General features: G+C 42.8%; 1 protein-coding gene across 1 annotated transcript in view; it reads right to left on the reverse strand.

Moving 5' to 3' along the window:
* LOC147684143 (cytochrome P450 2J5-like) overlaps positions 1–22953 on the reverse strand; it is a 96704-nt gene that overhangs the window by 20990 nt on the left and 52761 nt on the right. The window contains exon 5 of the mRNA XM_086944534.1: positions 22266–22442. Coding sequence (XP_086800660.1) covers positions 22266–22442 — 177 coding nt within the window. The remainder of the gene's footprint in view (positions 1–22265; positions 22443–22953) is intronic.

The raw sequence follows: 22953 nt of genomic DNA on the forward strand, positions 1-22953 counted from the left end.
CAGGGGATGGGTCCCGGGGGCCATAATTGGCCTGAGGAGTGGAGTCACGCGGCCCTCCTCTAAAATAAAAAATAAAGACTGGCTAGTCCTGGGGAATGGATCTGTGGGGCCAGAAGTGGCCTAGGGAGGGGTCCACGCACCATCCTCCTGTAATTAAAGCAAATACGAGGCCAGGCCCAGGGGTTGGGGTTCCTGTGGCCAATTGTGGCTCAGGAAAAGGGGCCACACAGCCCCCTTGGCCACGCGCCCCTCCTTATTTATTAATAATTTTTAAAAAAAATGTAAAATGGGGCGATGACCTGGGGGATGGGCATGGGGTCCCCGGGCCAAAATACAAGCACACACTCATCCATACAGCCACTCTCACAATCACTCAGTCTCACATATAGTCATTTATATACTTCAACACTCACATATACTGCCTTTCACATATGTAGCTACTCACACATGTCCCGCTGAGACATCCATTCACTCATCAACACACCCATACACACACTCACCCACCCATACAGTCCTTCACAGATGCACTCTTGAACCCACACCCAGTGAATTACCCACTCACACATCTATGCACACACCCCCAACTACCCACACAGATACTCAGGCACCCGTACAGATACTCAGAAAACCAATCAATAACCCATATAGACACTCATGTAGCTACTCACCAGCCCATGCAGCTGCTTACATATCAACTGACAGACTGATACAGACATTCACATAGGTTTAACCCATTCATTCAGTAAGACACGTTTAATCACTCACATATATAGTCAGTCACGCACCTAATAAATCGTTCATTCAGACAATTATACACCCACTCATTCTTCAATATACCTTGGTGTATATATATATATATATATATATATATATATATATATATATATATATTCACAGAAAAAACCATAGGTTATAGTGGATATATAGTTAGGAATTTGCATTTACAAAACCTTGAAAATTCAATGAAAAAACCATTCGTTTTAGGCCATATATAGTTAGGGATTTGCATTTACAAAACCTTATTTTACTCGCATAAAACCATTGAAATTCCATATATAGTTATAAGCGCTAACTATATATCGCGCACCCGCAATCCACTGCTGATGATGTCACATATTACATCATTCATGACATGGTTAGTGACATCACTGATGACATCACTGATGACATCTCAAATGACATCACTGATGACATCACTGATGACAACATGCAGTGACTGTATGTTTCTGTAAAGTTAAAATATCTCTTACATATGGAAGAATGAGTGGATATATAAGTGTCTGGATGAAGGATTTAGTAGGTGCATGACTGACTGTATGAGTGAGTGATTAAATGTGTCTCACTGAGTGCATGGGTTAGTGACTAAACTGTCTTAATTTGTGCATCATTATGTCTGTTGTTCTGTGAACTGTTGCATGTGTTGATAAGTAGCTATATGAGTAACTATATGGGTTATTGATTGGTTGCCCAAGTATTTGTATGGGATACTGAGTGTGTGTGTAGGTGGCTGGGAGGTGTATGACTCTGTGCATAGATGTGTGAGCAGTTGATTCACTAGATGTATGGTTTCAAAAGTGCATGTGGAAACAGCTGTATGGGCGGTTGACTGTGTGCATGAGTGCATTGGAGAGTGAATGGATATCTCAGTGCTACATGTCAAAGTAAGTACATATGTAAAACACAGTACATGTGAGAGTTGACATATATAAATAACTGTGCATAAGAGCCAGTGAATGTGTGAGTGGCTGTATGGATCATTGTGAACTTGTATCAGGGATTGTATAATAGAGTAAATATGTGTTAGTATATGTTTGAATAAGTAAATTTTGTATAACTGTATAGTTGAGGAAATGGAGGTGTGATTGATTCTTTGCATGACTGACTAGGTGTGTGAGTAACTCCATGGATGAGTGACAGTCTGTGAGTGTCTGTTTACACTGATTGTATCTAAGGTTATATTAGAGTCTGAAGAGGTTCATCGTATTATCACATGAATGATATCATCAGTGATGTTATCAGTCATGTCAAATGAGATGTTTTCAGTGATGTCATCAGTGATGTCATTTGAGATGTCATCAGTGATGTCATCAGTGATGTCACTAACCATGTCATGAATGATGTAATATGTGACATCATCAGCAGTGGATTGCGGGTGCGCGATATATAGTTAGCGCTTATAACTATATATGGAATTTCAATGGTTTTATGCGAGTAAAATAAGGTTTTGTAAATGCAAATCCCTAACTATATATGGCCTAAAACCAATGGTTTTTTCATTGAATTTTCAAGGTTTTGTAAATGCAAATTCCTAACTATATATCCACTATAACCTATGGTTTTTTCTGTGAATTTCATTGGTTTTTTAATAGCAAATATGAAAAGCTTTAAAATGTCAAGTACGTGATAGATGAAAACATTTTCGTATTTATGCACGCTGATGTGCTTTGAACGCTGCACCCCCCCCCCCCTCCCCTCTTTTGTCTTAGTAGTACTCTCTCTTTGCAGATAGTGAACGGTAGTTAACGCAAGCCTTTCCCCCCTTTTTAATCCGTCGTGCCTGCTTGTCTCTCCATTTGATTGATTGTTGTCCAAGCATTTACTGTTTTAGAATTGGTTCTCTTTGGATCATTCTCTATTTACAAACAAGCACAAAGTCGCAATACTCTGTTTAGTCTTTGCAGCTAGTGAAAAATCGTGTAAAAAAAAATAAAAGTAATCGAGCAAAATCAGTAGGCCACTAATTGGATCTTTTTTTGACCTCGCTAAAATAGAAATATTAGGAACAACCATACATGAGAAATACGAAAATAGTGAGATGAACTGAGCTCCACACCATGAGGGCTGCAAGACAGCTCGGCTCCATCACCCATCCCGCACAAAATAACGACAAACCCTATGCAAATATTAAAAATATAGACAACACACCAGCAAAGAAACAGGGTAAAACATTTTATTAAAAAACTATTTACATAACGTTGGTTTATAAGATGATATCAGTAGTGGACCGATGTGTGAATAGATCGAAAGCAGCACAAGGCTCCAAGATCCGGATGGCAAGCTCCTGGATGTTGGGTGCCATAGTTTAGAGTTCTGAATTTGAGCCTTTTTCAATGCCTGTGCTTTGTTGAATCAAAATGGCGGCTTGACACAAAGCTGACTCAAGCGTTGCTACTGATGCTATGCAGACCAAAACTGGTTTTCAGTTTGTACATTTTTCTAGATTTTTCAATCCAAGTTTGGTTGACTTTGTAGAACGATGGCTTCAAATTTTCAACATACGGTGTGGTGGCGCTGACTGGGAGGGGGCGCTTCGCTCCTGCCCCCTCCCCAAGTAAGATTTTCATACGTGAAAGTACGTTAATGGTTTTGGTCCCTGAGATGCTTCGATGTCACTGCCATTCTCAAATAGCATAAGTTCTGGATGTTGGGTGCCATAGTTCAGAGTTCTGAGCAGCGCTTGTAACACTGTCTGAAGCTTATTTCCACCTACTGCAGCTTCACTATTCTCAAAGTAAGTGAGTGTCGTTTGTGGACCTGACTGCATTAGAAAACTTGGGCGGTGTGATGGCCATGGACTCGGAGAAGACGCTTGGCTCCGACACCCTCCCCAAGTCTTATAGCACTGGTGTAGCCTGAGATCGCCCCCGACATAGGCGGCCGGCTCCCGGGGTCCGGCGGAACTTTTTGCCTTTTGATGACTCTTCAATTCTGGACCTTGTCCCACAATCCGTTTCACCTGAAGACAAGCTATAGTGGGGCGCCCCTTTACCGTTTTAGTTGCCATTCCGCCCGCTTTTGCTACACTGTGCCTCTTCCGCCATTCAGCTGTTTACCGCCCGCTCTTGCGACTACAGCGTCTCGCTCATCATGTAGTTGAGTTGCTCCCGCTCTTGCGGTGCAGCGATAGGCGGCTGCCACAGGACTCTCAAAATGGCGGCCGGCTCTTCGGTTTTGGGCCTGGTCCACTAAAATGGCCCTGGGACACCTTGGAACTCGGACGCTTCCCTGATAGGGCTTGGGTCCCATTCTCGAAAAGCGTCCCCTCAGCCGTGAAGATTCTACAAAAGTCTTGGGGGCCTCCGACTCCCGCAGGCTTCTGGTGGGGAGCGGCTGCCATGATTGCTCGTGGAATGGCCACGACGGAGCTACGAGATGGTAGTGGTCTCATGCTGACGCCAGCTTTAGTCTGAAACATCCAGAAACACTGTAGACTACCAATTCGATCAGTTCCGGTAGCGCCCCAACATGACCCGGAAGAGAAGAACTTGCCCTCCCCTCTTTGACTGATGGTTCTTGTTGCCTGTCCCCTCTGTTGTCATTTAACAGAACTTTTTGGACTGCTGAAAGGGGTTGTGTTCTGAACGCTGGTTGGTGGAGACATTTTGACTATATTCTTGACCTACGTTGTCGCGTAATGCGTTATATGACACGCCGCGTTAGCGCACCCGGAAGTGATCCGAGGCGCGGCGCGCAGCGCGTAACGTAAGCATAACAGGTCATGTGACTTGTTAATAAAACTTTTCATTGGTTCATTTTACTTTTGTTAATTTAATGATGAAAAGCTTGGTCATATGACCTAAAAATTACGCTTTTTATTGTTTTCGAACAATATTTTTTTTTCAAACATATGTTATAATATTCCAGGCTAATGTACTTTCCCGGAAAATTTACAACTGTCTTGCAAGTAAAATATATTCCTTTTTCGAGAAAAAGGGCGTTTCTTCCTTCCATGACGGAACCGTTGAGTAAAAGAGATTCGGCCTGCTGTCTTAGTCGCCGATACGCCTGATTATCAGATTCTTATCGATCACTTTAGGTTGCAGACATGAAAAACACAACTGCCCTTGACCATTTATCTTTACTGCGTTCCTACATATTATACCTTTTATCCGTCATGTAATTGGACTGCTTTATTTCACTTGCCTTTTACTGATTCGAAAACAGTGACTAAAAGTAAAAACTTTACCAATGTAAATACTACTACCGTGTTTTGTTTTAAAAACCTTTATTGTGAAAATGTCAGTATACAAATACGGGCCTATAACCACGTGGGCCGGCCACGGAGCAAACTGAAATCGTATATGATGAGGAGACATTTACACTGTAGAGGAACGTAACGAGCGGGCCATTAGGTTGCAAGAACTAAGGTGTCTAACAGTTGCGGAATCGGTGGACATACATTTTGTAATTAAAATAGGACAGGGCCACTTACAATAACATTTTCTAGATATACATTTGCGGGCAAGGAGTTACGAGTCCCATTTATACCGGCGCCATTTTGGGCGAGGCCGGGCAGGTCCAAGATATAGTCAAAATGTCTCCACCAACCATCGGCCAGACCAGAACCCCTTTCGGCCCTTTATGCTACAAGATGGTGTCTTCCATTCAGAAAATATTGTTGGCAGCATTTTGAAAGGAAACAGAAACAGCCGTTCTCCTAGTGAGTTTCACATTGTTACATTTAGGAAGAATGTTGAAGAGTAGTATGTGGAAAATCTGAAGCCATTTTTCTACAAACTCTCAATCAGACTTGGATGGAAAAAAAAAAACATGAAGAATGTACAAACTGAAAACCAATTTTTGTCTGTATAGCATCAACAGTAACGCTTGAGTCAGCTTTGTGTCAAGCCGCCATTTTCATTCAATCAATAGCGTCCCCCTGCACACATTCAGGGACCTGGTCGTGTCTTCAGATGAAACGGATTGTAGGAAAAGAAGCAGAAAGGAAAAGGCAAAAAGTTCCGCCGGACCTCGGGAGCCGGCCGCCTATGTCATGTGCGACCTTTGGCCACACAAGGGCAATAGTGAAGCTGCAGCAGATGCAAATAAGCTTCAGACAATCTTACAAGCACTGCTCAGAAATCTCAACTGAGGCACTCAACATCCAGAACTTGCCATTCGAATCTTGGCGCCTTGTGCTGGTTCCGACCTATTCACACATCGGTCCTGGATCTCGGCGCGTTCGACTCACTGTACCGCAACAGTGACCGCAATTCAGCTGGACAAGCCGCCATTTTCATTCACTCAATAGCGTCCCCCTACACACATTCAGGGACCTGGTCGTGTCTTCAGATGAAACGGATTGTAGGAAAAGAAGCAGAAAGGAAAAGGAAAAAAGTTCAGCTGAACACCACCTTGGGCAATAGTGAAGCTGCAAAAGGTGCAAATAAGCTTCAGACAGTCTTCAAACTTCAGATAGTCTTACAAGCACTGCTCAGAACTCTCAACTGAGGCACTCAACATCCAGGACTTGCCATTCGGATCTTGGAGCCTTGTGCTGGTTCCGACCTATTCACACATCGGTCCACTACTGACATCACCTCATAAGCCAACGGGGCACCCCACGCCGACTTTCGGCGCAGCATTGTAGGATGGCCACACCAGTGCGGCAAATTGCTGGACACAACATCGGGGCCATCCAGATCTCGGCGCGTTCGACTCACTGTACCGCAACAGTGACCGCAACTCAGCTGGACACGCCGTCTTTCGGCGCAGCATTGTAGGATGGCCACACCAGTGCGGCAATTTGCTGGACACCACCTCGGTGCCATCCGGATCTCGGCGCGTTCGAGTCACTGTACCGCAACAGTGACCGCAATTCAGCTGGACACGCCGTCTTTCGGCGCAGCATTGTAGGATGGCCACACCAGTGCGGCAATTTGCTGGACACCACCTCGGTGCCATCCGGATCTCGGCGCGTTCGAGTCACTGTACCGCAACAGTGACCGCAACTCAGCTGGACACGCCGTCTTTCGGCGCAGCATTGTAGGATGGCCACACCAGTGCGGCAATTTGCTGGACACCACCTCGGTGCCATCCGGATCTCGGCGCGTTGTGCTGCCTTCGGCCTATTCGCACATCGGTCCGCTACTGACGCCGCCTCACGTGCCAACTGATTTTCTACGCTTTTTGTAGCCCTATGCCGCATAACAGGTCATGTGACTTGTTTATAAAACTTTTCATTGGTTCATTTTACTTTTGGTTTCCTAAAGATGGAAGGCTTGGTCATATGACCTAAAAATAACACTTTTAATTAGTTTAGAACATTTTTTTTCCCCAAACGATGAAAGCCCCACCTTGTTTCTGGATCATTCAGACTGAAGCTGGCGTCAGCATGAGAGCACCACCATCTCGTGGCTCCGTCGTGGTCATTCCGCGAGCAATCATGGCAGCCGCTCCCCACCGGAAGCCTGCGGGAGTCGGGGGCCCCCAAGACTTTTGTAGAATCTTCACGGCTGAGGGGACGCTTTTCGAGAATGGAGCCCAAGCCCTAGCAGGCAAGCGTCCGAGTTCCAAGGTGTCCCAGGGCCATTTCAGTGGACCAGGCCCAAAACCGAGGAGCCGTCCGCCATTTTAAGAGCCATGTGGCAGCCGCCTATCGCTGCACTGCAAGAGTGGAAGCAACTCAACAACATGGTGAGCGAGACGCTGTAGCCGCAAAAGCGAGCGCAACTCAGCTAGATGGCCGCCACCTGGGGAGGCCCGTTCACGCCGCCTCCCCCACCCCCGGGCCGCCGCACGCCAATTTTCGGAGCAGCATTGTAGGATACCAAAACCAGTGCGGCAGTTTACTGGACATCACCTGGGTGCCTGTCGTACATGTTGTGTCAGCCATGTGACACTGGACACAGTCCCATCAACATCTCAACGCGTTCTGCTGCCTTGGGACTATTCGCACAACAGACCGCTACTGACGAGGCCTCCCCCCGCACCACCCGGGACGCCCCACGCTGTTTTTCTGTGCTGCATTGTAGGATCCCAAAACCAGTGCGGCACCCAGGCGACATCACCTGGGTGCCGTCCAGAACTCTGCACGTTGTGCTGCCTTGGGACTATTCGCACAAAAGACAGCTTCTAACCATTGTTGCTTTTTGTGTTGAAAAATGTTTAAATGTTTTTAGTTTTTGTTCCGTTCGTTATAGTTAATAGTTAATAAAGTTTTATAATCTTACTTTGTTGGAGTGTTATCTATTTTTTTTAAAACGGGTGAATGGGGCCTTGAATCGGGTTATTGTCATGTGTGGGCTTTGGAAGTGTGCTGCTGCAGGATCGGACATTTCAAACTCAAATGCACGTTCTTTTTCTTACCTTTCCGAAGCATGGAGCGCAATAGCAGGCAGAGAAAGGGTGATGCACGTGTTGAACACTACCTGACCTGGCAAGTTGCTGGAAGTGCCCCCCCCCCGCCCGCTCCTGAAAGAGGACACACACACACCGCCGCCCCGAGTACTTCACAAATCTTTAAAAGACCATGCGCTTGTTCATGAGGCTTAAATGGTTTATCACCTCTTCTAGAACCCCTGCATCGACCCTCTGACGTTTCCTGGAAAAATTACCATGTAACACAATACCAAGCCCTGTCAGCTGAAACCCCCAAGGAATCGTGGGGCATATTATCAAGGGGGTTTATCTCCGCTTTTTTGGCTTTAAAAGCCAAGAAAGCGGAGATAAAAATATCTCCCTATTACCAAGCTGTCGCTAACACCAGTTAGTGACAGCTAAAAGGAGATAGCGACCATCTTGGGCCCCGCTTTGCATGTCAGTGATACTTATCACTAATGACATGCAAAGCGGGCGTGCCAAGATGTTAGCGACTGGAAACAGTCCCTAACATCGCTATCTCCTATTACCAACTTTTGGAGATATTCGCGCTAAGCGCGAATATCTCCAAAATCTAACACCTGCCATGTTATCCAATGGGAGGTGGATAACATGGCTAAGAGCATTTGCTCGATAATACATGAATATCGCTGACTTTTCTGCGATAATAGCAAGGTTTATCTGCGATAAAAATCGCCGATGTGCGGCGATAATTTTTGTCTCTAAACAAGTTAGAGACAAAAATTATCGCTAGTTGTTCGTAATATGCCCCCGAGTTTTTGCTTGCAGAAATCGGGAGGCGGGAGACTAGCACTGAAATCAGTAGTCACACGCCTGAATCGGGAGGGTTGGCATGTCTGAATTCTCTACAGCTGGGGCCATAAACTACATCCGCAGGGGTAGGTGATAGCCTAGGTCCGGCCTGGACAATCGGACACAGAGGAAGAGGAGTGTCAGAGGGTGCGGTAGTGAATAGGGTGAAAGAGAGGTGTCGGGAGGGCACAGGGTGTGATTCTCAGAGAAGAGCAGCGCAGATGGGGGGAAGTATATGGCCCATGCATGAGGGAGAGAGCGGGGATGACCAGTGCGTGGGGGAGATGCTTGCGAGGGTGGGAAGCCATGCTGAGGATCGGCGGCGTGCAGAGAGTGGGCCTGGTCAAGGCATCTGAAATGGCTGCCGTGCACGACAAAATTGTGGCATTGGACAAAAAGGCAAGATGGCGCAGACAATGTTTTTCAATAAGGATTCATTTATAACAAAATATTTACTCGCAGTGACAAAATGGTGGTCAACACTTCCTGATTTCCATTGAATCGAACGTTAACAAACGTCACGCAGCAAAAAAAAAAAAAAAAAAAAAAAAAAGCTCACGCACAGAGCAGTTTTTAACCATGTTATCCAATGGAAGGTGGATAACACGGCTAAGAGCATTTGCTGGATAATGCATGAATATCGCTGACTTTTCAACGATACTCATGCATTGTGGCCGATGTGCGGCGATAATTTTTATCTCTAAACAATTAAAACGAAGCACAAAATGGCGAATTCCCGTTTCGCTACCAGTTTGCGGCCCAGTTCGCGGCCCGTGAAGCGCTTCTACCTTGAAAAATCATTTTTTTTTTCTTTTCCCCACGGGACCCTTTAATAACCCCAACAACATTCCTAGGGGGTCAAGAGGGGGATACCTTGCCCCCTTTCATTAAATTCCCCTTTCGTTTTTCACCTCTTCTTCTCTCTCGATCCTACCGAGAGACAAGATGGCGGCCGCTCCGGACTGTCACGCAGCAAAAAAAAAAAAAGCTCACGCACAGCCGCTGGAAGAGATGTATCAACATATATCAGCCTCCTCAGCCACCCTCAGGAAACATAGGGGATTAGGATACGTCTCCCGCACCCCCTTATACCTAATAATTTAATTAACGAAGCACAAAATGGCGAATTCCCGTTTCGCTACCAGTTTGCGGCCCAGTTCGCGGCCCGTGAAGCGCTTCTACCGTGAAAAATCATTTTTTTTTTCTTTTCCCCACGGGACCCTTTAATAACCCCAACAACATTCCTAGGGGGTCAAGAGGGGGATACCTTGCCCCCTTTCATTAAATTCCCCTTTCGTTTTTCACCTCTTCTTCTCTATCGATCCTACAGAGAGACAAGATGGCGGCCGCTCCGGACTGTTTAGAATGTTGACAGACACCGGAGAGCCAATCAGCTTTCTGCGCGCAAAGTTCAGTTTCGCGAAAAGTAAGCGGACCGGATCGCTGCCCAGAGCGCTGTTACAGATATATATCTTGTTTTGAACGTTAATTTCTCAAAATCCACTGAAGCACATATATTGAGACCTAGCAAAGGCACATCGGGCTAACAGTCCCTACAATTTTGCCAAGTTTCGTGCAAATCCATTCAGCCGTTCGGGCTAAAAGTGAGTCCAACCGCCCTATGGAAATTAACATGGGAAAAACGTGTTTTGGGACCCCCCTTTTTTCTCGGCCCTCCCTCGACAAAACCCCCCCAAATTTTCAAGGGCTGCTCAGAAACAAAATGTGCCATTTTCCTGAAAATTTCAGCCGATTCCGTCCACAAACGCCAAAGTTATTAGACATAGAATTTTCAAAAATGCCATAGGGAAAAAATCCTAACTATATATACCTACTGGCGATAGCCAGTAGGTAATATATATATATATATATATATATATATATATATATATATATATATATATATATATATATATATATATATATATATATATATATATATATATATATATATATATATATACATATATATATATATTCACTGAAAAAACCATAGGTTTGACACCAGTTATAGTTAGCTGGAAATTTTACTGACATAAAACCATTGAAATTCCCACGTTATAGTTAGTTGGACTCACTATAACTTGCGTGTAATGCACTGCTGATGACATCACATATTACATCACTCATGACATGGTCAGTGACATCACTCATGACATCACTGATGACACCATCCAGTGAATGTGTGTCTTTCTGAAAAATAAATATGTTTTATATATGTATATGTAAAGGTCGATGGAAGAATAAATGTTTAAATAAGTGTCTTAATGGATGTTTTTTTAAAAGAAATTGATTGGTTAACTGGCTTATTAAGTGTATTTTAGTGAATACATATATTAGCGAGTATTGTTTAAATATTTAAATGTTTGTATCAGTGTTTCACTTTGTGTATAAGTGGCTGCATGGGTTGGTGAGTAGCTACATGTGTGTGTATATGGGTTATTAGATTTGTTTTAGTATCAGTATGAATGTCTGTATGGTTTGTTGGGGGTATTACTTAGTACATAGATGCATCAATGACTGACTCACTGTTTGTATGTGTTTGGAACACGGCATATGTGCAGGACTGTATGGATGGATGAGTGTGTATATGTGTGTGTTAGTAAGTGAATGACTGTCTCGCTAGTGTCTTTATCAGTAACTACATATGTTTTAATCTAGTATATGTGAGTATTGATGTATATAAGTGAGTATATGTGAGAGTGAGAGATTGAAAGAGTTCTTGTTTAAATAAGTATGTGTTTCTATAAGTGATTGTTTAAGAGAGTAAGTATGTGTAAGTTTCCTTAGAAGTAAGGTGGTATTGTGTGTATAGCTGTATACAAATAAATGGATATTCAATAGTTTATTTGCATGTGTGAGTATGTGTGTGAGCAACTTTTGGAAGACTGTGTGTGTGTTACAGGATGTATAGGTGTATCACTACATATGATGAGTGAGTATATGTATGAGTGACTATATAGAACTGTTGATGAATGAGTGGATGTGTATATAAATGGTGGAATTACTGAATTGGTTGTTGTAACTGGTATGGGTATCTCCACTTTTTTGAAAATGTTAGTTTCTATTTTTGAATATGTGTTTCAAGGGTTACTTTACAGTGAAAGGAGGTCTGTCACTCTGTCACAAGGATGGTGTCATCAGTGATGTCATGAGTGATGTCACTGACCATGTCATGAGTGATGTAATATGTGATGTCATCAGCAGTGCATTGCACGCGCAATTTATAGTGAGTCCAACTAACTATAACGTGGGAATTTCACTGGTTTTATGTCAGTAAAATTTCCAGCTAACTATAACTGGTGTCAAACCTATGGTTTTTTCAGTGAATTGAATAGGTTTTTTAAATGCTAATTCCTAACTATAACTGATCTGAAACCTCTGTTTTTCAGTGAATTTCATAGGTTTTTTAAATGCTAATTCCTAACTATAACTGGTCTGAAACCTATGGTTTTTTCAGTGAATTTCATAGGTTTTTTAAATGCTAATTCCTAACTATATATAAGGCCCCAAACCTATGTTTTTTCAGTGAATTTCAAAGTTTTTTAATAGCAAATGTCTATAGCTATGAAATGTAATATTTATTTTCTTTTTTTTAAAAATGTTTTTGATCTGGAGCGCTCCCGGTGCGCACCCCCGTTAGCGCCCCCGTTAGCGCTATTGCCGCGAACGAAAACATCATTGTGACGTATCGCGTAGCTGCGTCCGCGTGATACGCATGGCGTAAGCGCACCCGGAAGCACTTGAGCGAATACGATCGCGCAACGTAAGCATGCGACGCGCTTACGCGACGCGCCCCTAATAATAACACTTTTTATTGGTTCAGGACAGTTTTGGTTTCAAAATGATCAAAGCCCTGGTCATGTGTCCTTAAAATAACTCTTTTCATTGGTTGTTATCAGTTTTTTTTTACAACTAATGAAACCCCCACCCATTTCCTTCATTTCTTCTTTCACTTTGGGCACAGCAAGACCTGTTTTTTTCTGTCCTACCATTTTGTGCAAAGAATGGCAGCTAGACCATCCAGCAGTAGTGAGGACTCAGATGGCTTCATTCAGGAAGAGCCTCCTAAGCCCAAGATCAAGGAGCATTTTATTTGGAAATTTTTTTCAATACCTGAAGGATTTAAAAACGTGAATGCTCCCAAAGTAGAATGCCAAATCTGCCATACTGTGCTTTCCCGAGGAGACCCAAAAAGGAAGTACAGTTTTGGCAATTCAACAATGATTCGCCACGTCCAACGCAGGCACCCCCAGAACTATGCCCGAGAGAGTGACCGAGACCTGGCACGTAATCCCCCAAGGGATGGTGCCTCTACATCTTCAGGAGGACCCACAACATCAGGGAGAGAACGTGCAGCAGAATTCGAGATGATTCCGAACATTCAACCTGTTTTTAGTGACATTACTATAAAATGCAAGCAATGCGATGAACTGCTTTGCTATGGTGAGCAGAGCATCAAGCTCATTGCACGAAAGAGGCAAGAACACCGCTGCCTTCGCCAGCCCTAATTGATGTGATGTCATCAGCAGTGCATGAGGGGCACGAGTTATAGTTAGCTCAACTAACTATAACGACCAAATTTCTCTTGTTTTACAGTAGTTAAATGTCCAACTATAATGTCCCTGAAACCTGTGCTTTATTCAGTGAAAAAAAAAATATATATATATATATATATATAAGTGCCACAGAGCTGCGTTGCAGAGAGGTGAAAAAAGGGGCGTGGCCTCAGAACACCTCTCTGCAACGCAGCTCCCTGGCGCATAATGGAGGTACCTGGTGGGCTAGTTGGCAACCAGGAGACCTCAGGATTCAAGGGGACTTCCTCCCCCAACTTAAATCACGCCACAGGGTGCGTTTGCACAGTGGTGAATGTAGGGGTGGGGCCTAAGGTGATATGTGTGCAAACATGCCCTGTGGCGTGTTTTAAGTTGGGAAATTAATTCCCTCTTCAATCCAGAGGTCCCCTAGGAGTCAACTAGCCCACCAGGTACCTCCAGTAAGAGCCACGGAGCTGTGTTTCAGAGTGTTGTAAAAAGGGTGTGGCCTCTGAATACCTCTCTGCAACTCAGCTCCCTGGCGCATACTGGAGGTACGTGGTGGGTTGGTTGGCCCCCAGGTGACCGCAGCATTGAAGAGGAATTAATCCCCCAACTTTAAACATGCCGCAGGGGGTGTTTGCACACATGTCATTGCAGGCCCCGCCCCCTTCCTTCACCATTGTACAAATATTCCTCTAAAATCCGATGGAACTATGAATTCCGATGTACTCACCTGTTATCAGGAGAGAACTCAGTGCTGCATCTTTTAGCCCAGCTAAAAAGTCATTCTAAGCGCACTTACCAGAAACTTGTATTTCCTTCCATAGGAATCCATTGTGTGGTTTTTACCAGAAAAGCTTCTAAGTGTCGATTTGTGAAACGTCCAAAAATTCCTATAAAATCAGCAGAACTACGAATTCCAATTCACTTACATGTAATCAGGAGTGACCTCAGTGCTGCTTCTTTGAGCCCAGTAGTGATCCTGAAAAGTAATTCTAACGCACTTACCACTAACTTGTATTACCTTCGTAGGAATCCATTTGTGGTTTTCACCAGAAAAGTTTCTAAGTGTCTATTTTCACAAACTAAAAATATTCCTTAAAAATTGCCTGTATGACTTAAACGCATTGTTTCGACTGTTTACAGGAGATGCACCTGTGCTGGATCCAGGATCCACCACTGAGTAAGAAAAAGTAACGTTAACACTACTTACCTGATAAGGGAATTTCCTCCCATAGAATAACATTGGTGATTCTATGTGAAAAAGTTTGTGCCAACTTTTAAAATACAATAAAATCCCTAAAAATCACTACTGTAACCAAAGCGTTTTTACTCAACTGTTTACAGGAGATATCCCAGGACTGAATCTAGGATCTAGTCTTGTGCTTAGAAAAGTAATCCAAAAATTAACTAATTGCATTTAACTAGAAATTCACATTGAGCTCAATGTTGCATTGTGTATGAAATTGTGTTGCACATTACAACAATTGTAACTACTGTACTTAAAAGTCTATTGCGTATTTGCAAAGTATTTAAACTAAAGTAATTCATTCTGAGAAAGTATATTTTGTAATGTAATGTATAATGTAATTTAAAAAATAAAATATCTGAAAATAAATTGTTTAAAAAAATGTAGTAAATCAGTATCTAAAAAATAAATATATGAATTAATACATTTAAAAATTGTCATTTACAAAACCTTTGAAATTCACTGACAAAAAGTAAAACACCATAGGTTTCAGACATATTATAGTTAGGAATTAGTATTTAAAAAACCTTTGAAATTCACTGAAAAAACCATAGGTTTCAGACATGTTATAGTTAGGAATTAGCATTTAGAAAACCTTAGAAATTCACTGAAAAAACAATAGGTTTTAGGGGTGTTATAGTTAGTTGGACATTTCACTCGTACAAAACCATTGAAATTCCCCCGTTATAGTTAGTTGTACTAACTATAACTCGCGCACCCGCAATCCACTGCTGATGATGTCACATATTACATCATTCATGACATGGTCAGTGACATCACTTATGACATCACTGATGACATCTCAAATGACATCACTAATGACATCACTGTTGACATCATCCACGTGACAATCTGATACATCTTATCATACACTAGTATAACCTTTCAACACTCATTATAAAATATGGAGTACCATATTTGAAACCATTGATACACCAATACAAGTTTCTAAAAACCCACTCAGTGATTCCTACATCTACACACACATCTAAACACTTACCTATAGATTCACTCATACATGCTAACAAAGATCAATAGAACACTATTAAATATACTTATACACCTACATCAACATTACACACCAGCACACATCCTATTCACTTGTGCAGTCATTCTACTCACTTATGCAAACAGTTGATCATACTTATATTAACTAAGCTACACATTTACACAAACACCACTTTATTTATTGATATAGATAGTAACTCATACTTAGTATGTTATAAAATCACTATTACAAGTATTCAGTTATCCATACGTCACTCATACAATCATTGAGTCTTATGTATAGTTATTTATATACAACTGTCACATACACTGCTTTTTATATTTCTAGTTTCTTGGACATGTATCATTGAGAAATATATTTACTCATCACCACACCCATAAACCGATTCATTCACCCAAACAACTGTTTTCACATGCGGTCTTAACCTTATATACCTACTAAATCAACTATTTACACATCTTTGGACAGTCACACACCTCAAACCCTACCACACACACATTCATTCACTCTCCCATACAAATACTCACTTAAATAATGAATAACTAATATAGACTTTCACATAGCTAGTAACCAACCTATGTAGTAGTTTATACAACAAGAGATAGAGTGATGCAGGTATTCACAAAGTTTAAACACTATCCCATATATTTAGTGAGACACTTTAAATTCGTCACTTAGACAGTCAATCACATTGCTACTAAATCCTCAATTCAGACACTTATACATGCGCTCAGTCTTCAAGGCAGATTGCTATATATAAATATATATATATATATATATAGGTATATATAATACTTATTTAAATATCGAACCAAACCACATTCACTGGATGATGTCATCAGTGATGTAATGATGTATGGTACTCCATATTTTATAATGAGTGTTGAAAGGTTATACTAGTGTATGATAAGATGTATCAGATTGTCACGAGGATGATGTCAACAGTGATGTGATCAGTGATGTCATTTGAGATGTCATCAGTGATGTCACTGACCATGTCATGAATGATGTAATATGTGACATCATCAGCAGTGGATTGCGGGCACGCAAGATATACTATAACGGGGGAATTTCAATGGTTTTGTACGAGTGAAATGTCCAACTAACTATAACACCACTAAAACCTATGTTTTTTTCAGTTAAATTCTAAGGTTTTTTAAATGCTAATTCCTAACTATCACATGTCTGAAACCTATGGTTTTTTCAGTGAATTTCAAAGGTTTTTTAAATGCTAATTCCTAACTATAACATGTCTGAAACCTATGTTTTTTCAGTGAATAGATATATATATATAGATATATATATATGTAGATATATATATTTAGTTGGGCGGATGCGAGTAGGTAGTTATAGTTAGGACCTAATTTCCATAGAAAAAGCATTTTTTGAATTGACTATAACTTTGGCGTCGTTTAACCAATTTGCATGAAATTTTGCCCAAAAAGTGTCACGTGAGTAATATTGAATAGGAAAGTTTGTGGGTGATCCGTGCAGTGCGGAATGAGAATTTGAGGTGTAAAACAAGGTTATGTTTTTAATGTTAATTACCATACGAACGTTTAGTCACACCTACAGACCAAACCGCTGAATAGACTTACAGTTAATATGGCAGGGAGGTAGATGTCGGGTCTAGGAAGTGCCATTTGTTTATTTGGTGTAAATCTGTTCAGTAGTTTTTGAGTAATTTAAGCCAAAATGTATAGTGATATCCCCGACCATGAATCCTTGGCGAACAAAGACGAGCTCGTGCAGGGAAATGCACTGCTCTGATTGGCTGCCAACACTTCAACCAGGAAGGGTTCGCAGCCATCCTGGGTCTTGAAGCCCAGTCCCAGAAAAAAAGTGAAAAATTAAGAAAAGGGGAGATATGTTGAGGGGGTTCCACAGGGGCCCACCACATTTTAAAAGCATTTTTTTTAATTTTGCTGCAGATTTGTGGTGGATCCACGAATCTAAGGCGACATTTTCGAAAAAAGGTGCGGTCTCCGGTGCATCTTTTTTCAAAGAATCCCCGGGTGGGCCAAATCCCTGTGACATGAAGGAGGGGGCTCATGGAGCCCCCTCTTGTACTTATTAAAAGCCTCGGGGACTGCCACCTCCCTTGGTCTGTAGCAATAAAAATGCAGGTTGTCCGCTCGGCCCCCCAAAGCCCAGGGGACCACCACCTACCCGGGGCACACTGTATATTTTTTTTAATGTGGGGAAGTCCCTTTGGCCTCCCCCGCTGCCTCGGGGACCGACACCTGCCCAAGGCACTTTTAATTACATATGTTTCCCTGCCCGTGCTGGTGCTGGCAGGGAAACTGTTGTGTCCCAGGGGTGGGTCCCCCTGGTCACAGCAAGTGAGCTGACCTAAGGGAATGGGGTTACCGGGGCCAATAAGTGTTCATGGTATGGGGGATACGCTCCCTTTTAAAAAGTTACTCACCCTAAAAGATGAGGTTCCTGGGGCCATTGAAAGCTTGGGGAGGGGGGCAACTCAGTCCCCTCTTCATATTGGCATATTTTGGCCCCCAGGGGTGGGCTTCTCCAGGTCTATAATTTCTCAGCAGTGGGGCCTGTGTTCCCCTCCCCAAATGTATTCGATTGGGCACCAGGGGATCGGATCTCTGGGGGCAAAAGTGACCTTGGGAGGGGGGCATGTGCCCCCACCCATAAAATACTTCAGGCCCTAGGGGATGAGGGGCCCAGGGAGATGGGGGGCCCTGGGGCCAAAACAGCATTGGAAGGGTGGCCACCTGCCCCCCTCCTCTATGTTAAGCAGCCCCTAGGGAGGCTCCCCAAGAACTCTAATGGCTTGGGCAGGGAGGTCACGCTCTCCCTCTACTCAACTGAATAATGCAGTCTCGGGGTGACCACCCTGGGACCTATAAATGAAGAATGTGTCACTGCCTGCCATTTTTTGTTTTTTTGTCCTGCCTTATTGCTGCACAAATGTATTTATTTATTTTAATTTGGCCCCAGAAGGGTCTCTATGTGCCCCCCTCCCCATGGGACCTACGGGGGCAGAGAATCCCTATCCTGTCCCCTTATATTACTATTGGTTTACTTCCAGACAAGGGACTGAGAGCCCCGAGTTCTGAAATGCCTGCCAGCAACATGTTGCTGGCAGCCAATTATAGTGCTCACTCCGCTGGAGTCTGACTCCCACGAGAGCAATTAGCCCATGAAAATGGTCCGATATATATGAACCTTAATTTGTCAGAAACTACTAAACAGATTTTACACCAAATCAAAGATGGCAAAATCAGCGGACCAAGATCTAGCTTCCTGACAATTTCGGTGTAATTTAGTTCAGCAGTTTTTGGGGTAGCTCTTCTTAAAGAAAACGCATTGGGATTGAACCTTTTTCCGGACCTCCTTTTTTCTCAGCCCCTGCTTGACAGATCACCCAGAACCATTCCAAGCACAACCTAGGCTAAAAAGAGTACTTTTCTGGACCGTTTTGTGGAGATTCATCACATGGTGCCACAAAATATGCATTTCTTATGGAAAAGCTGACCTAGTTATAACTACCCAGTGGTGCCCGCCACTGGGTAACATACACACAAAATGTATTTATTTGGGACCTATTGTACACTAACATGAAAAAGAGTAATGTGGCGAAAAGTATAAATCATAATCTGCCAATTAATAAATAAACTGAACCCTTGATGAGAGTTTGGCCAGTAGGGATTCAGTAGATTTACTTTGGCGTACCGCAGTCACTATTGTCACCTGCAAGAACCACTAGGGGACAGCCACATCACATGCAAAGCTGTACATGTGTCAGTAAAACAGTGAGTGAATGTTTTATGCTGGTCAACATGGATAATAACTTGGCCTGAGAAGCATTTTAGTTTTGGCTACTAACTAAACTTAGCTTCTCAATTGTTGCACTTCTTGAAATAAAATCTGGCTACACCTGCCCTTTCTGTGTATTTTGTTACCCACATGAAAAGGTTATTTTTAGGATAGGCCTGCCATACAGCACATGTTGTCTGGTTACAGAAAAACACACAGGGACTTGCAGCCCACCCAATGCTTATCATTAGTTATTTCCTGTGACTATCATTTGCCTGATTCTTATTAGATGCACCCTTTGTCAGTCTAGTAATTGTCCCTGCCATGAAGCAAAGCCTATTTAGTCATATATTTATTGTCTGGCTTCTGTGTGGCCTATGCTCACTTTTAGGAAGCTATTTTTTAATTTTGTTAAAGCACTCCATGAGAGTGCAGGTGATCTCCAGCTGACTCCCTGGTGCGCTTTTATCCCCCCTCGCTTCCACCATGTGGCTTCACCCTGGCCTTTCCTGCAACCAGCTTATCCATTATTTTTTAAAGCACCTCAAGCTTTCTTTTAAAACTTTCTGCTTTCCTACTAGTTTTTTTAATCTACTGATTCATCTAAAATCAGTAGCTAAAAAGACAAAACAGTGTTCTTTGTAAGTGTGTGCATCTGCGTTGAACACATGGGTGTGCCAACAAAATGGTGTATGGGTTTCATCATTAGGTCTTTTCTTTTCACCCTCGTGCACAGCAGCCGCGATCCTGGGCAAATGGCTAAAAACATTAACAAAACCAGATAGGTCACATAGGTGAGACCTATTGGCTTTGTCACTGCTTGTCGGGCAAGAAGTCACTATTTACAAATCATACGATTTAATGTCCTATAGAAAAGGGCTGATGGCTGTGACTCCCTATCTTGTATGCAGCTGAGAGAAGATGTCATTCCTCATAAAGGGTTGCCACATATCAGGGTGGAGGGTAAATAATGCAGTGGGGAAGCTCTTACATAAGGCTCTTCTGGCCTCAGCATGCATCAAAGTTAACTCATACTATAGCAGAGTATGGCTACTGACTATTCGCCAAGTTGTTTAGAATGACATGTATGGTCAAGTATGTGGTAAGTAGTGGTGTATGTGTGGTGAACCGTGTGGTTGCATGTTTCATAGCTTGGTGCCCTTGTGATGTGTGGATAGTGTCTCCTTCATAAGGTATGAATAGTACCAGTACAAGATGGAGGCTTTTTTATGTGTTGCCTCTCCAGGTGCAACATCCTCCATGTAACTTCCACAGCAGAGGCACACAGACTCTCCGGAAGGTTTAGACCTGGCCTGAGCCCTGATTGAGGTTAAAGGGCTGATCAAACCAGTTTCAGTGCTTTCAGAGCCTCCCCCTCTCTTCTTTTATTCTGCAAGAAGATGAAGACCTGGCTTTTCAATTAACCCACCTACCATAGACAGTGCTAGACACACACACCTGCTCAGTGCCAGGATATTCTCACGGGCGACAATGCACTTTACAAATATACATAACATAATGATCCTATCTGCAGACCCGACTAGAGGGTAACTTACTCCCTTTGCAATGTGTGGCCATCCCTCATCACTGTGGCCACATAGGAATTCACCCTTTTTGTCTAGCATTTGGGACAGTCTTAAACATTCATAAAACCCAGACCAGAAGTGCCTTTCTACCTTTGGAACACACATTCCTTTGACCTCTCTATTCGTTGAAAGGTCACCATGATTAGACAGGGATGAACATCAGCAAAGTTTTGACAAGGGCATCCCACGTTTGGGAAGAAAGCCCAGGAAAAAAAGATGGCCACCTATGTTTAACCACATTTATGAACTGTGAACATGGTACACTGTGTACCTAGCTTCACTGAACTTCTCAGCTGACCCCTATAAGAACTGTCTGTTTATGACAGTTTCTGGTATTTGTCTGGACTTTGGAAGCTGATCTACCCTCTAGCTTGAAGAGACATCTGACCAAGATACCCCATGTTGCTCTTTTGACCTCCAGCCTATGCCATGAGAGGAACCATGCTACGGCTCCCTGAAAAGAAAGCAGGAGAGAAGTTGCATGATCATGTCAAAATAGGCTACCCACTATGCACACATGGGTTGAGTAGAAGATGACTCAAAGAACTGTAATGAGCGATCATGTACCTCACAGAGTCTACAGTCATCTGTTTATTACTGACAAAAGCTGACAATTGCTTCATCTTAGAGACAAGTATATTCTTGTTTCTTGAATGGACTGCACCTTCTCCGTTACACTTGTGAGAGTCAAAATCAACCTTATACCAGTCCAAAAGGGACACAGGAGATTCCTTCCATGTACTTGGATCATTATTCAAGATCTGTCCAAACCATCAGTCTATGATGTAGAGTTCCAGGGATAATCCTGTTTCAAATGACAGCATGTTTCTAAGCCCCAGTGCAGCACTTGCTAGTGGGAAACAGTGGCATTACCACTCACAGTAAAAACAAATGGAAAAAATGCAGACAGCTCTAGACACTAACAGCAAATCTATAGGGACGAGAGCAAATCTTTACTGCTATAACCATTCATGGTGTACCTTAAAGGTGCACTTACCTGCTATTCCAATTACTGGTAGAGCAAATGAGGGAAACAAGACTATTGATCAATACCACAACACACTGTAAAGATGATAATTTAGTGGTATTGCTGCTAACAGAGAACGAAACAGGATATTTCTGATTTAACAAGTAGAAATTACTCCTATGAGGTGAGGGGGGTGAAGAAGAGCAGAAGTCCTTACCTTGGATAGCTGCATCAGGTACATGTCGATGAAATCACGGGGTGCATCCTCCACCATGCTCTCCTGATGCATCTTGATTTCCTGACGAATATACTTGCGTGCCTGCATCCATGACTTAAACGCCGTCTGATGAAGACCTGGTACATGGCGCATCAAGCCTGGTGCAAAGTCATAGAGCTGCAAGGACAGGGGAAGACGTATTGGTGCATTTGATTAGGAGCCAGATTTTGTGTCTTTAGAATTATGAATGCTATGGAATGATTTTTCAACACTACAAACACATAGGACTGTACAACAAAGTATCTGGGGAGGCACAAGGGGCCTTTGCATTTGCTTTTCAACCCCTGGGGCACTTGGATATTACAGAATTAAGGATCAAATTGACTCAGAAAGTGCACAAGCATGATACAAAAGTGGTGTTTTATTTTTTCTATGGGGGTGTAGCCCCTTGTGATATATAGAAAGCCTCTGCTCCTGTGGCATACTACAAAGTGAGGGTAGAGGCATACAAGTTGCAGTAAGACACTGATTGTGCACCAGTGATGAGGTAGCACCCAGTGCAGCATCCCATGAGGGTGCTTCTTGAGGAGGGCATTCCCACACATGCTGAACCCCCTTGCAGGCTCCCTTTGGAAACCTAATCAGGTCTGCACCAGTGCCCCAAATTAATAGTGTGCTGCAGCACAGA

The sequence above is a fragment of the Lissotriton vulgaris genome, chromosome 11, assembly GCF_964263255.1.
Source record: "Lissotriton vulgaris chromosome 11, aLisVul1.2, whole genome shotgun sequence".
In the NCBI taxonomy this organism is placed as follows: domain Eukaryota; kingdom Metazoa; phylum Chordata; class Amphibia; order Caudata; family Salamandridae; genus Lissotriton; species Lissotriton vulgaris.